Genomic DNA, 15,944 nt, shown 5'->3' with positions numbered 1-15,944 from the left:
AAAAGGTAAAACTCATCAGAGCAGGTTTAGAAGGGCAGTTGTGGGGAGGGGCTGGGGGAATAAGGAGATGTTGGTCGACGGGTACAGTTTCAGTTATGTGAGATGAATAAGTTCTGGAAATCCAATGTATAACATGGTGACAATAGTTAATGATATGGTATTGTGTGCTTCAAATTTGATAAGAGGGTAGATCGTAAGTGTTCTCAGCACACACATACACACACAAATGGTAATGATATCAAGTGCTGGATATGTTAATTAGCTTGATTGTGATGATCATTTGACAATGTATACATATGTGAAAACATCAGGTTGTATACCTTAAATATATGCAATTTTTATTTGTCAATTTTACCTCAGTAAGCTGGGAAAAAAGAAAAGAACAAGTAATAGCACGCTTTATACTTCTTTTGCTGCTTCATAAAATGGGTTTTGCTTTTGCTTTGGAAGAACACCAGCAGAGAAAGTAGTACTCAAAAGGGGAGTTAAAGTGCTGTTCCAGCAGGCTCTGGATCAGCCAGAAGGTTGAATCAGCCCCTAGACAGGGAAAAGAGGCTGTCTTCAGGCAATAGGCCCTATTTAGGAGTGCAGTGTGCCCTAAAATTCAAAAGAGGGCAGCAGATAACTTGCACTGCCTGCAGGACCAGGAAAGCGTGTTAACTTGAGGAATGTCAGCAGGAAAATTTACTAGTTCTTCAAAACTCCCGTCATGCAAAGGTTAGGTGAACCAGAAATTTGTGTTTCCTAAATTGTGTGTTTAAGTGTAAAAGCAAATATTTGATGAATGGGATCTAAGGAGCTTTGGTGATGTGGAGGGGCAAGTGCAAGCAGATTGTCCACCATGGCAGCCTCGTGCCCTGTTATTTAGTGATATAAAAACCTGTGGTGGCAAGGTCAGCAAAGTTAAGGCCAGAGTGCATGAGAAATAGCTGTGGAGTGTGAGGCGAAGAGGCTGTGTGTGTGCTTGTACAGTCTTGTCGTTGCTTTCACCGTTTCTCTCCAATGGCGGGACCCTCCTCACAAAATGTGCCCAGTGCTTCTCTACTGAGTAAATTTACAGGATGGGGGAGAAAGTGATTCTCTCTGAGATTTCCCAGCACTTCCAGAAGAAAGAAAGTTTGTGTTAGGAAGGACAGGCCCCAGCTCCCTGGGGATTCAGGGAGGCTGGGGGGAGCTGGAGTGCAGAAGAGGAGGAGGTTGCTGAAGAAGCAGCAGCCTGAAGTTCTCAGGTTGAAAATACAGACCTTAATCCCATCCTGCGGAATTTTGGGATTTCATTCCTAGGATCACCCTATAGACCTGTTTACGATTCAGTTTCCTGGAAAAGATGATATTATGGTATGGATCCTAAACACAGCTTCACAAGGAAGTTCTGTGTCTTTTGGCAGGGGAAGAATGGTGAACAAAATGCAATCTTATTTTCAAAATAAATCTTGAAATGGTACTGCAAGGCTTGAGATCTCTGAGAATCTTTTTGTATTTGACCTGGTTTTAAGTAATTCTTTTTATTCTTGATGTTTTCCTTAAAAGCATTTTAGAATCATTCAACCTTCTAAGAAAGCATCAAACCATATAAGCAGATAATCTAAAAAATGATACCTCTAAAAGTTGAAATTTTATTTTGAGCACATTTTTGATTTCGCGAAAGAATAAAAAAAATTTACTCTATCAACATTGGACTATATAAACTGTAAAGAGCTCCTACTAAGACTTGCGAAAATGCACATTTTCTTTTTTTATAGAACTTCAAAATTAACAGATACTATACTGTTTAGATACATACCTGATGCTAGATAAAGGGTTCCTGAGAAACAGGCCCTAAAATTTTGGACTGATTTAATATGAAACAATTACTACAGAACCGAGTTAACCAGCCCCTTTATAGATTTTGGCAAAGAGGATTCTCTTCATATGTATAATAATAAAAACCAAACTTGGCAAAAGCTCACAGGTCTACAGTGACTGTGTATTTCTTTGCATTCTCTAAAATGTTGAGGGAGGAGATTATTTTTACTGGTGTTTTACTGTCAGGAAATTGGAACTGCAAGTTGATAAACAAGTTGATAGGGTCTTTTGTGCCTGTGTGATCAATCCGGACTTCTGGGGCTCCTGCAGGTATCCTTGGAGCCTGCTTGTGGGTTGTACAGTCCAGAGTGATCATGAGATCTTTCCTCAAAATGACTGTAGATGAAAAGATGCATTTCTTTTGCCAGAGCAGTTCTCTCTAGAGTTTCAAAAACAATAATTTCGTTCTCTCAGGAACATAGCCCTCTCAGGAATAACTCTAGTCGGTCCTCAAATTACAAATACAGAAAGAATGGCTGTGTTTACAGAATTTTTATAAGAGAAAAATGATCTGCAAAAAACCAGAAATATATGCATCAGAACAAATAGGAAATTTTAAAAGAAACAACTCCTAAGATAAATACTTAAAAAAAGAAGCGCTCTGATAATATAAATGATTCTACTATATACTGAACTCAATAAAGGCTCCTTGACTGTGAGTTGGAAACCCTGAAATTTTGCTGGCAGCTCTGCCCCCTACCTTAAGTCGTCTTATGAAGGACACATTTTATTTTATTTTTATTTTTTTGTAGAGACAGTGTCTTGTTCTGTCACCCAGGCTGGAGTGCAGTGGCGCGATCATGGCTCATTGCAGCCTTGAGCTCCTGGGCTCAAGTGATCCTCCCACCTTAGCTTTCTGAGCAGCTGAAACTATAGATGCATGCCACCATGCCTGGTTAATTTTTTAATTTTTTTTTTTTTTTTTTTTTTTTTTATAGAGACGAGGTTGTGCTATGTTGTTCAGGCCAGTCTGGAACTCTTGGGCTCACATGATCCTCCTGTCTAGGCCTCTCAGAGTGCTGGGATTACAGGAGTGAGCCACCGTGTTCAGCCTCAAAAGGCGTATTTTAAAGCGCCACAGCCTCAGTTTCATTTTCGGTAAAATGAGGGAATTGGATTTTATTTCAAAATTCTATTATTTTCTGATTCACTGAATTATTGCAAAGAACATAATGAATTCCCAAATATTGGTGTCTCCATCCTATTGAATTAATTTCAGCTTTAGTTTATAGGGAAGCACAGCCACTAGAAATTATGTTAAACATAATTTATAAAAGGTACATTTTTCTAAGTCATGAAGAAATATATAAATTTTATGTTGTTTTCAACCTTAGTCTGTCTCTTAAATACCACATGGTATACTGTGTACCACTCTGTTATTATGTCTTTCGTTTTCAGAATTGTTTTCTACCAGGAGACTATTATTAGGGTAGACCGATGACTTGACCCTGAATATGGGAGCTCAGGTGTAGAGTTCCTCCCTCTGTCCCATCCTCAGCATTTATGTCAGTCCTAGAGCACTTAGTTAACTATCAGAAAATGGATCAAAAAGCAAACAAATACCCCATCTGACCACGTTAACAGCAAAATCAACAGATATAAGGCCCCCTTTTAATTTCCTGGAAGCCATCACCTAGTTTCTTCTGCTGTTTCACTACTGCAGTCCTTTCTTCTTCTTCAGACTCTCGTCCTTCTTCACATCCTTCCCCTTCCGTCAACATTTATGCCATTTATGTCCTCGGTGTGCAGAGAACTTCAGGTTTATTCTGGAGAGAAATAAATGAAACAGAAAATAGCTTCTGCACTGGGAAGGCTTAAAAATCTCTTCTCCCTGAAATGTTTGTGCATTTTTTAAATCTTTGTCCTCCATATGGAGTGAACACACACACACCCTGCTCCTCTATTCTTCTTAACCCCATTTTCATACTGGAAGAGGGCAGGCACATGCTAATCATTCCTGTCCCTATTCAGGAAGCGTGCGACTTGCTGAAAACCTACCTCCTTGAAGCAGCAGGATGAATACAGGTAGAAATGATTAGAGGAGAGGAATTTACAAATGCTGTATAGCTCATGTGCCTGTCACTGTGTTAGGGGAGACTCTCAGGGCTGAGTAGTACTGTGTTACCATTATAAGAGAAAGTTTTAAGTAACTTGCCTGAGGCCACACAGTAAGTGTTAGAGCTCAGAATCTAATTCTACAAACTTACTGATTTTTCCTTTTATAAAAGATTGTATTCAATTTTGGAAGAATTGAAGCTTTTTTTTCATCATTGTTTTTTAATTCATGAAAATTATATACAATTCTATGAGGAAGGAATCTAATATATGAAATTAAGGTATTATTGTATTATAGCATATCCCAATTGTACTTGGATTTAGTATTTTTGTGTTAGATAGCCATGAATTAGGATAGTTCTAAGGCAAATGCAGCAGTTGAGATAAGACCATTTAGCCTCTTCTTCTACATGTTATAGGCAATCCCTTAGGATGATATACTACACTAGGGGAAATGAAATTTTCTTTTTCTAAATTTGTTTTTCCAGAAGAATCTCTTTACCATTAAAGCAGTCTTGCTCATGGCCACCTACATAGGCCTACTGGCTTCTCCAAACATCACATAGAGGTAATGAGAGAAGGTAATGATTTGGAAGAACATATAAAAGGGTGAAAAAAATTCTTTCTTTTAAGCTTTTGTTTAGAAAACAATACGATTTCGTGTGAGAACAAAGTGGGTTATTATAAATGTTTTGACACATAGTTAGATTGGAATGAAAATCAAGGGTATGAAGGACTCAACATCTTGACTCTAGACCTGTCCCAGGATCCCACTCCAAGGTCTCATGTATGCAGTATTCCCTCTTGGGCATCCCCTGTTACCAACTTCCCTCCTCCCATGAGCTATGATTGCCACTTCTGTTGATATTATATTAACCTTTCCTCTTTACTTGATGAGAGCTCCTGGAAAATTGGAAATTGGTGTCAAAGAGTAGGAGAAACACACCGTGTGTGGCATAACAATAATAGCTTACACCTGCATACCATTTTGTAGCTTACAATACTGTTTCTCAAAATAGGGTTCCCGGGAGACTTGCCTCATTCACCAGATAAAAGCTCAAATACAGACTTCTGTGTCATACCTCACACCTGATGAATCAGAATCTCAGTGGTAGGGGGTACCTGGATTAGTGGAACTCAGAAACCCATCTCTTCAGACGATTTTTTGTTGTTGTTGTTGTTTGAGATGGAGTTTCACTTTTGTTGCCCAGGCTGGAGGGCAATGGTGCAATCTTGGCTCACCGCAAACTCCGCCTCCCGGGTTCATGCAATTCTCCTGCCTCAACCTCCTGAGTAGCTGGGATTAGAGTCATGCGCCACCACATTCGGCTAATTTTGTATTTTTAGTAGAGATGGGGTTTCTCCATGTTGGTCAAGCTGGTCTCAAACTCCCCACCTCAGGTGATCCACCCGCCTGGGCCTCACAAAGTGCTGGGACTACAGGCGTGAGCCACTGCACCCAGCCCAGATGATTTTTATATATACCAAACTTATAACCATTTTCTTGTAAATATTTTCATGTGTGTTACTTTCTTTTTCTCTTTTAAGAACCCCCTGAGCTAGGTTAGAATTATTATACGCTCATTTTACCTATGAGAAAATTGGAATCTGGAAAAGTGACTTGCCTGAGGGGACACAGCTAAAGAGGTTCAGGCCTCTGACTAGAACCCAAGTCTTTTGGCTTGTCCAGACAGTCTCTGACCTTTCCCAACTCCACACTGTTCCCATAGACTGAAGGGTAGGTCTGCACACACACATGTGGTGGATATAATTGTGGAGGACAGCATAGGTTGAAATTCTTTCATAGAATGTGCTTTTGATGTTGTATTATATCTAAAGATTCATCACCAAATCCAAGATCGCATAGATTTTTCTCCTGCGTTTTCTTCTAGAATTTTCAATTTTGCACTTTATGTTTAAAACGTAATGGTCTATAATCCATTTTGAAGTAACTTTTGTAAGAGGCGTAAGGTCTGTGCCTAATTGTGGATGTCCAATTTTTCCAGCATCATTTATTGAAAAGACCATCCTTTCCCCATCGAATTGCCTTTGCTCATTTGTCCAAGAGCTTTGCAATTCTTGATCTTTGTTATTAAAGTACGTTACCTCTGCTCTCTTTTTCAAAAGGCAGCCAGATCAGTCCAGCATTTAATTATTTGCTTTTAAGATTTGAACCCCACTTCTTAGGTAAGAACATGAGGCAAGCTGTAGATTAGGATAGGGAACGAGATAAACTACTGAAGAGTAAACCGAAATAGAATCCATCCACAGTGGGGAACTTTGTGGCCTTGGCTTAGAGATGGGGAATCTAGGTTCTAGATCTGACTATCACTTCACCTTTTGAGCTTCTGTCTCCTTCCCTGGAAAATGAGAGAAATGTTGTTAGACATATACCATGTTTCTTTTCTTTTTTTTGAGACAGAGTCTTGCCCTGTTGCCCAGGCTGGAGTGAAGTGGTGTAATCTCAGCTCACTGCAACCTCTACTTCCCAGGTTCAAGCAATTCTCCTGCCTCAGCCTCCCTAGTAGCTAGGATTACAGGCGCCCACCACCAAGCCTGGCTCATTTTTGTATTTTTAGTAGAGACGGTGTTTTGCCATGTTGGCCAGGCTGTACTTGAACTCATGACCGCAGGTGATCTACCTGCCTCGGCCTCCCAAGTGCTGGGATTATAGGCGTGAGCCAATGCGCCCAGCCTCCAGGTTTCTAATTATACGATTCCACTCTAGGGCCTCAGATCATGGTATGGGTAATGAAAACTTCTATCTGTGAAAGGCTTTCCCATTCATGCAGCAAGTTTGCCCTTTCAAGACTGACTCATGAGGATTCACTGCGTTAATTGTAACTGATCCATCCCACGTCACTTCACCAATTCACAAGAGTAAAGGCCTAAGAAACACACACAGAGACTTAACTGTACAATTTTTCCCAAGTCCCCTGCTTGCTCAGACCCATCACAACCTACGTCAGTGGGAGTCATCTCCCCTTACCCCACATTTTCATCTCAGGCACTGACGTGTCTTTGTTTCCTTATTCCAACATGGGTCAGTACTGTTTCTTTCTTTCCTTTTTTTTTTTTTTTTTTCTGGGGATACAGGATCTGCTCTGCCTCTCTTCCCCCTTCTCAGTCTTTCCTTTAAACTCTCTTTGCCCTAGGCTGACCACACTCCTTCATTCTCAAGAACACGCAGCTTATCTATTTTCCATGTTGAAGGCAGCCAAAGGCTTTTAAAGATAATGAAAATCTCTCGACTGCAATTTTGAGCTGCAAAGAATTTGCTAGATTTGCTGGCACAAAGAGTTACAGGAATGTTCTCCTAGCACTTGTGGTCTGGAATCTTTGGAGGGTCAGGGATCTACCAGAAACGCAGACATGTGAAAATAATTATAATATAGCAGGGGGCGTGGAGGCTGTTTGTGGGGTGAGGAAGGGAGGCATCAAATAATTTTTGCTGAAGAGGTAACAGTTGAGTCTTGAATGATGGTCGGGTAGGAGTTTAGCAGCAGCCAAGAGTGGGAGCGAGGGTCCGAGATTGAGGCAGGGAGTAACACGATGTGCCAAGCAAGAAAGAGTGAAAGAGGATGCCATTTTGAATGTGGATGGCTTAGCTCCTACTCATAGCTGGGCAAGGCTGACTTAGGTGGTTTGGCTGCCTGGACAGGTGCTCCCTCTACCGCATTGTTCTACAGTCCACATGTGTCCTTCCTGAAGTTGCTCCCTTCTTAACTCTCAGGAAATCAATCATACGCTGTCAAGACTAACAAAATAAGCATTCTTTGCTGCCTAGCATATAGAGGGCAAGATCTTAGCATAATGTGTGCTTGAAGAGAGCTAGAAGTGGAAGAGAGAGAGGACTGCTGGGAATGACTCTTGAAGGATCCATAGGTCCAGGTGGGAATGACTCTTGAAGGATCCATAGGTCCAGGTCATGAGGAGGCCTTGCATGCTGCTCCAAGAAACCGGACTTGCCTGCATAGGCAGAGGGTGACTGTTGAGGAGTCATGCAGTTAGCGTACATGGAAGGTAGAGAAGATAAAGAAAGATGAGGCAAGGAGAGGAGACTAGGAGCTCACTGCGAGTTCTGATGCGAAATGGAGATACAGATACTGATAGAGTAGCAGTGATGCTGGGAGGCTGGAGAGGATCTGAGAGAATTATAGCAGGAATTTTTGTGCTCAGTTGAATGTGATGGGGCAGGAGACAGTCAAGCACAATCCCAGGTTTCTGACTTGAGTGATGACAGGTGGCATTAGTCAAGATAAGGAATTCAGAAAGAGGGGCAGTTTTGGGGAAGATCATCAAATCCTATCTGGAATCTACTGCTTTTCAGAGGTGGAGAGGACCAGAAGCAGTTAGATATATTGGTCTTAAGCTCAACTTCAACTCAATGCAGATGAAAGGGCAAAGAAGGAGTGACTAAATACTCTGGGAAGAGACTCTTAAGGGGGCATTCAGTTCAGTTAGTAACAAATATTTTACAAGGTTACTTTGTTAGGCTCTGCAGGACAGGCAAAGAAAAGTCTCAAACAAAGAAGCCTACTTTGTTTTAACTACAGCTGTGGACTCAGGTTAAACTTGTATGAAAAGTGTTCTCAAGAATTATTGCTTAAGTAAGTTGTAAAATTTTGATCTATAAGTTTATGTCTGTTTTCCTGGCTTTCTCTGACGTTTGAGCTACAAATAAGAACTTCCCTATTTCTCTCTCCCTCTCTCTCTGAAATTAATCATGAGGTTAAACCAAATTCAAGGAGATGATATATACATGACAGTTGATCTACCTGTTCTTTAATTTTGATCCTGCCTTATGCTTAAACATAATATGGTTGGTTATAGCAGTCCAAAAAAATGGAAGGTACATCTTTATGGAAATCCCCAATCTTAGGAACTAAAAAAGGAGAGAAAATAGAGAAAAGTTTACTTACTTTTTATAGTAAAAATCTCTTTTGAAAGATATTTTTCTGTATGTTGGCGAACTATTTTTAGACATACGCACTCATACTTAACTACAATCACTCAACTGCTGAACCTTATGAAGGAAGTAGTATTTGAAAAACATTTAAAATGTTTAAGAGGATATTTAAGCAAATACTTAAGGAACAGTCTATGAACTTGCATGAAGAACTCTAGAAGTACAATACTTTCCTTTGGAAATTAAATTTTGAAATAAAGGACAAAATTTTTAAATGTGACTTTTGTATGCCTGCCCAAAGTCCTGATAGGTATTTTATATCATAAAGAATTGAGAAACAGCAACTGAAAGCAAGTAATAGTGTCTTGTTTCACCAGGAATTTGCATATTTTGCTAATATTAATGTAATCTCATAGAAAATTCTCATCTAAAGTGTGAAGTTTCTTACTGAAAAAAATTTTATGGGTTCATGTAGAAAATATTTCTTGGGTCTCTTTATTCAAACATTTTAAGTTCAATTCCTCTTCAGTTATATCTTAGCCAGTGGAATACAGATAATGCATTTTGTTCTTCTTTCCCCAGAAACTGATGTGTTTACTCTTATGGACTCAGAGGGGCTTTTCGAGTTACTTCAATTTTTACAGCTCTTTTCATATCCCATGTATGAATTTACTGTGAAGACTTATGAATGATGGAGCTCCAGCAGCCTCACCATGGACTTGCTTTGCTTTGGTAAGTATAGAAAACCTTTGGCAATGTGGTTGAGACCTAAGTTTTAGCACTTAGGCAAAACTTTTTAGCAGGAGCCAGGATATGAGTAAGTATGAAGGAGGCACTTGAATGCAAAACACACTTTAAAAATTTCATGGCAAATTTGAGAGCATTTTCAATTAAGTATATATGACTGCGGGTTGTCTCCCTTGAACAAATTAGTTCCCCTTTGTAAGGGTTTTATCTTTCAAAGTATCGATCAAATCGGTGCTCAAGGTAGAACTGTAAGTAAAGTTACAATCCTAAAACCTTTTGGGCGATGGTTCTAATTAATATAACTAATATTTTAGCAAAATATCCTGGATTGTAATTGAAAGAAAGCATCTGGGTCTGAAGAATACCTACTGAGGGCAGCCCTATTAAGATTGATTCTGAGATGGGTTAATTTCCTGAACTTGCAAAGCAGAAACTGGAAGGTTTTCCTGCTTCATAAGCCTGCAGGGTTTGGTGTTTGGCCCTGTTGAGACCCAAGGGCTATCTGGGCTGATTAACATATATATAATTAAAGTGCACCAGCTAGAAAGGCAGAGCCACTTTCATTTGGCTCTGTACTACTGTGAAATAAATTCTGTCTGCATTGTTTAACTTTTTTTTTGTTTTTAATTAGTTTTCCCTGGACATCATCCTGCTGCCTTCTTTAGGAATATTGCTTCCTATCCTAAGCAGCGACTAAAGACTAGAAAAGCTTTCTCCAGCATTCAAACTAGATTTTCTTTCCATTCATATCACCACTTTTCATAACATGGTAAGAAACACTGTAAATAATTGAGGTGATCCATCAAGAGACCCATTCTTGATAATGAAAAATTGCATAACTCAGTAAAAGTCAATTAAAAACCACAAACTCCAGAGCCTTTTGCTCAGTGAAGATTTATTGTTACAGAAGGCAACTAATACAATAGATTTGTGGGGTCAAAATTTTAAAAAGTTCTAAAAAGGCAGTTAAAGCTTGACAATAAACTTGAGTAAGGTTTACACAATATCAAAGTATATTAGTTCTTTGAAATGAAAAGTTGTTTTTTTTTTTCTTCCTTTAACTTGAGATGTCTGAGATGTCAGGATTTTGTAACATTCTTAGAAACAACATCCACTGTGTGAGATACTTTTTTTCCTTTTGCGGTTTTAAACCAGTCTGACTCTTTGGTTGTGCCTATACAATGAAAAGTCTACAAATGAAATGAGACAAGTCAGGATGTTTTCCTTTGTTAAACGAAGTATCTGAATAATTAGAACTACCTAGATAAAAGACTCAAAATGTTTTTGTTATCTGGTTGCTTGGTGAGGACATAGCCAACATTTCAATGGAATGTGGTATCTTGTACAACTGCATATAATTTTTTAAAAAATAAACAATGACTTTGTTTCTTTAGATACATCAAATGCTGCTTGAGTGGCCAAAGGGAAAATGCCAACTCTTTGAAATGTAGTATCTCTAACACTTTTCTTCTTTCAGTAGTTTTTCATGCCCCAAATATCAACTTTAACTAAGGAGTAACATCTATCCTCAAACTTCAAAAATATCCGTTTGTTTTGAGGTTCATGGTCCACCATTATAAGTTTTAAACTGTGCCCAAAGGCTTAGGTAGGGTTCAGCAGTCAGGCATGACAGATGCATAATTCTAACCAACAGTGCACATGTGACATGCTTCCTACTGAAATTAAACTGCCAAATAAAAAGGAAGGATTGTGCCCTTTTTAATAACAAAGAATGCAGTCGTTAGAATTCTTCAGATTTGGAATTCCAGCAGCGCTCTAGTGTTTTCTTCTTGATGTGTGACAAGAATGAATAATATCAAAAATAAAAATAAACCTCATCTAAACAAGCAGTTCTTTGACTTTATAATGTTCAACATCAAATACATCAAATTCTAAAAATACTCAAGACCAGTAAATTATTAGAGCTGAGGAAATAACATGCTGAGGATAGGATCAATTTTTAAACCTTTTGATTGATTTTAACCTACTAGCATTAGTTTTGTTCATTTTTGTTTAGACATTGCCACTTCAACTGACTACTAGGGACCATGGTATTTCATATTCATATAAATATTTGAATTTGACCTCATAAAAAGTCCCTTGGGTCTATAATACTTTTATTCTTGTATAATCTGAAACAAATCCTTTCCTTTTAAAAATCAAACAGACCACGTTATACACACAGTTGACTATTTACAAAGCACCCAATTAAATCCTACTTAATTCTCTTTCACTCTAAAAATTCCATCTAACTTGTGTGTGAAGTACCCATAACATTAAATGCATAATGTTCACAAACCCTGATAGTCCTATCTAACCTAGAAAATATTACCTTCCTTAAGGAGAAAAAAAGAGCCTTAAAAAAAAAATGAGTAAGGTTTTAAAGAAATGAGACCAGAAATCACAGTACAAGACAGAGAAATCTACTTTAATATTCACATGTAAAAGTTACACATCACAAGAGATTGGACAGTAGCTTAGCGTAACTAACATAGCTATAGTGAAAATCATTTTTATAAAAAAATAATCTAGATGCGGTCATCAGAATTTTTGGTCTGCTTAAGTTAATGTTTGAAGATCGACTTTTATCCCTGCTTGAAGGATTTGCCATTATGCCTTTTTTTTTCTCCCACTGTTGCCTATTAATAATTCTTTGGAGGAAGGAAAGCAGAAAGTGTTCATTTCCAAGAGTTTGTCCTTTGGTAGCAAGCAGAGAACATTTTTTCATTTCCATGATTAAATAATCTGTACAGACATGAAACTTAGTGACATTAAGCTTTAGTGTAAAATGAAGAGTGATAAGCAATTTTTTTTCACTTTGATAAAACAGATTTCGTAAACTCCTTAAGGATCCAAGCATTTCCTCATCCCATATGCAAAATCATTCAGAATCCATTTTGACCTCAGTTGAAAAACAAAAACAAACACTTACTCTGTATATATTACACTATAAAACCCTGTACTTAAAAACTGATAAGGTATATATTCAACATGTATGCTTTAAATACAAAGATTTCAATCTACGTTTAAAAAAACACACTGGAATGGACTCAGAACAAGTTTAATTTGTGATTAAATATCTCATGCAATCATGCAAGACCACTAGCTATAACTGTTACTTCCGAGTCTATACTGGGCAAAACAAACACAAATTAAGAGCCAGGCCAAACAGAAAAGACATTCAAGATATCAAGAGCTCTGTAACTGAGCTGAAAAGTAATTTTCCAAAAGAAATATTCCCATAGATTAAAAAAAACACACACATAATATTTACAAAAAATATTTAATTAAAAATATCTTATAATTACAGTAGTCTATTAAAGCATATACTTTCTCACACTTATAGAACATCTCTATATACACATGGTATGAAATGTCACTCATTTATCTATACAATATGTAACATTCTTGCAGAGAAAAGAAAGTTCTCTGCCCCGTTATAATCATCTATTTTAAACAATAGATGTAAAAAAAAATATCTACAATGCTCTGGTATATTAGTAAAGCTTCAAAACAAAAATTGAACTCCTTGGTCACAAAGTAGGCTTCTAAAGTCGGATCTACTCTTGATCTTCTATTTATCAGTCCTGTCACACTTAAGCTTAAAAGTTTAACTGCATCTCCAAAACACACAGAAATGTACAATTCACAGCAGTTATAAATGAAGAGACAAAACAGAATACGTATGTAGAATGTTTATGAACGTGCAAAGAAAGGATGAAAGTTGTATTTTTCTTTCCTCTCCCTCTCTTGGAATGACGAATGAAAACGTTTCTAGGTTGGCCGATGTTTTTTCCTTTCCTCCGGTGTCTTTTTTTCTCTAACTTCTGCTCTTCCCCCTCCCTCTCTAGTGCTCCTGGCTCGGGCTCAGGCGGCCGCACACCTGTGGAAGAGGAATGAATAGAGGGGGTGTGTGAACCTTCTCGCTGCAGACTAACTGGCGCCACCGACCAAACTCAAGACATGCTTGATCAACAACCCAAAACAAACCACCAGGTCAGACAACACCCGCAGCCCGCGGCCGGGCCAGGAGCCGAGTAGGCAGCTGCGGCTCTCGGGAAGCCAGGAGAGGGGACCCACTCCGGGGCCCTGCCCGCGTCCCCCTTTGTGGGTGACAGATGCACGGGGGGACACCGGGGCAGCTCCCATGCCCACGAGGGTGCCCTCCCTCGGGAGCTAGGGAAGACAGAAGGGCCCGCTGATCACCAGGAAAAACACGGGGACGGCGGGGACAAGGGCTGACACATCTCCACTGAGACTGAACCTCGAGTTCTAAGGCTAAGTACGGGTTCACTTGCTACTTAGGTAGCAGGGAGAGAGAGGGGTTACTTCCTTGGGAGTCTGCTCTCAGAAATGCTAGGGGGCAAAGAACACCGCGGTGCCTGGCCCCGGAAGCCCTCGGGGACGGGCGTCTCTGGTGACCGGCCACCCGAGACGGGAAAATGCGCGCTCACCTGGACAGCGCGGCTCAGCGGCACAGAATGCTGTCGCCCTGCTTGTTCACCGCGCCGGCCTGGAACAGCAACCGAACACCAAGGGAAAGGTTAGCAAGCGCAAACAACGCGCTCGTTACGGTCCTGGATCGTCCTCGGAAATCGGGCTGGCGCGCCGACGCCCCCACCCCAGCCTGCAGCCCGGGGGGCACCTCTGGGCTTAGGCGGGACTTGACAGCCCAGGACGCGCACAGCCAGGGGTCCCGCGCTGCGCGTTCTCCCAGACCCGCGCCCGCCGAGCCCGACCGGCTGCTGGCAGATCGGGGAGCCCGGAGGAGGAGGCTGTCATTCCCGGCTCGCCCCTGCCCGAAGGAGGGTGAGCGCCCGCGTCCCGCCACCAACCTCCCGACCCCCGCGGCGTCCGCCCACGACCGGCACCCGGCCTCTCACCGGGTCTGTGTTGAGTGCCGTGAGCGGGGTCCGCGGCGGCGCGGCTGGACAGGTCCCGGCCGGGTGGTGTGGCGGCGCGGGCGGTGGTGGCTGCCTCAGTAGAGCCGGGTGCGTCTCCAGCGCCAGCTGCAGGTCCAGGATGTAGTCGATAACGTGCTGCAGGATCTCCACTTTGCTGACTTTCTTGTTGGGCGGGATGGTGGGCACCAACCTCCGCAGGCGACTATAGCAGTCGTTCATATCGCACTGCAGGCAGAGCGCCGGCTCGTCGGCCGCCGCCTCGGCCGCCTTGCAGCGCGCTGCCGCCGCCGCCGCCGCCGCGGCTGCCGAGCCACCCAGGCTGTGGCCGTGCTCGGCCAGGCAGCGCAGCGCCAGCTCCCCACCGCCGCAGCCCGACGGCGCCTTGCGGCCCGAGGGGCGCACCGGGCTCACCGCCTTCATCGCGCGCGCCCTGCGCCCTGCGCCCTGCGCGAGCGGACCCGCCGGGGCGAGCGAGGGAGGCAGGCAAGCTCCGGGCCCCGACCGCGGCCGGCTCCGCTCCCTTTGCCTCTGCGCCCGGCGCGCTCGGGGCACCGCGACGCTCCCGAGCCCAATTGACGGGAGAGTAGCTCTGGGTTTTGCGAGGGGATCTCTGCTCAGTGGGCCACACTCAGTCCGAACCCAAGGCAAGAAAAAGCAAAAGCACCGAAAAAAAAGTAGCCCACCCGGGTCCCCTAGTCACTCCCTTCGGAGCTCCGACTAAGCCCAGTCGCGGCCGCCGCGCTCCCCTAGCCCGGGATCACCCCACCGCCGCTACTACTCACAACCGCGCCTCCTCCACTACGCTCTCGCCCGGCCCGCCGCGCAGCTATATTTATAGAGCCGTGCGCCCCGGGGGCGGGGCCAGCGCGCGGGCCGGGTCGCCGCGCGAGCCGAGCGGAGCCCGCTGGGCGCGCGGGCGGGTGCGCAGAGGGAGAGGCGAGGGCGGGGGCTCCGGGCGGTGCTGGGGGGCGGGGAGCCGGGCTACCCGAGTGGAGGAGTGGGCGGGGGGTCGGGAGTTGCTAGCCAATCAGGCGGGCAGTGCCACCTCGGGGAATGACGCTCGGCCAATGGGAAGGGCACTCCATTCCGTCAACGCTGTGGGTCGGGGTTCTGAGAAAAGAGAGCTGGGTGGGAGTCGGGCCAGGCTGATGTGTGCCCAAGGGAGGGGAAAAGAGAGAGCGAAGTTCCTGCGAAGAACTGCGGGAATGTGCGGCCGGAATTCACTCTCCACCGCCCCCTCTATCCCGACTAGGCTGCTGAGGGAGCGCCTGGGCCCTGCTCGCGGATATCCTGCCACTCCTAATAGCGCGGCGCCCAGGGACCCTCCGCCACCCATCACTCCATCCATGGGATTGCAGTGCCTTAAGAAAGACGCGCTGTTCAAAAAGGCACGTTCATTCTGTTCTGTATTTTCCCCCTCCGTTCATTATTCGCCTTTTCACATTTGCTGAAACCATAATGATGGAATGGAATGTGTAGCCTTT

General features: G+C 42.7%; 1 protein-coding gene across 1 annotated transcript; it reads right to left on the bottom strand.

The window, feature by feature from the left end:
• Positions 1-10,540: 10,540 nt before the first annotated feature.
• Positions 10,541-15,282, bottom strand: ID4 (inhibitor of DNA binding 4). Its single transcript, XM_007973582.3, has 3 exons — positions 14,440-15,282; positions 14,011-14,069; positions 10,541-13,439 (listed from the first exon to the last, which is right to left on the bottom strand). The coding sequence occupies exons 1-2, from the start codon at positions 14,878-14,880 to the stop codon at positions 14,025-14,027; spliced, it is 486 nt and encodes a 161-aa protein (XP_007971773.1). The 5' UTR covers positions 14,881-15,282; the 3' UTR covers positions 10,541-13,439; positions 14,011-14,024.
• Between the last annotated feature and the right edge of the window lie 662 nt (positions 15,283-15,944).

Source organism: Chlorocebus sabaeus, chromosome 17 (genome assembly GCF_047675955.1).
Source record: "Chlorocebus sabaeus isolate Y175 chromosome 17, mChlSab1.0.hap1, whole genome shotgun sequence".
Lineage (NCBI taxonomy): Eukaryota > Metazoa > Chordata > Mammalia > Primates > Cercopithecidae > Chlorocebus > Chlorocebus sabaeus.
This window is presented reverse-complemented; position numbering and strand designations above follow the sequence as displayed.

What these genes read in the sequence shown, in the direction of transcription:
- ID4 (XM_007973582.3), bottom strand. Translation starts at nt 14,880, where the DNA reads ATGAAGGCGGTGAGCCCGGTGCGCCCCTCGGGCCGCAAGGCGCCGTCG. An exon ending in CGGCACTCAACACAGACCCG is followed by an intron (nt 14,070 to 14,439) that starts GTGAGAGGCCGG and finishes TTGCTGTTCCAG; the next exon opens with GCCGGCGCGGTGAACAAGCA.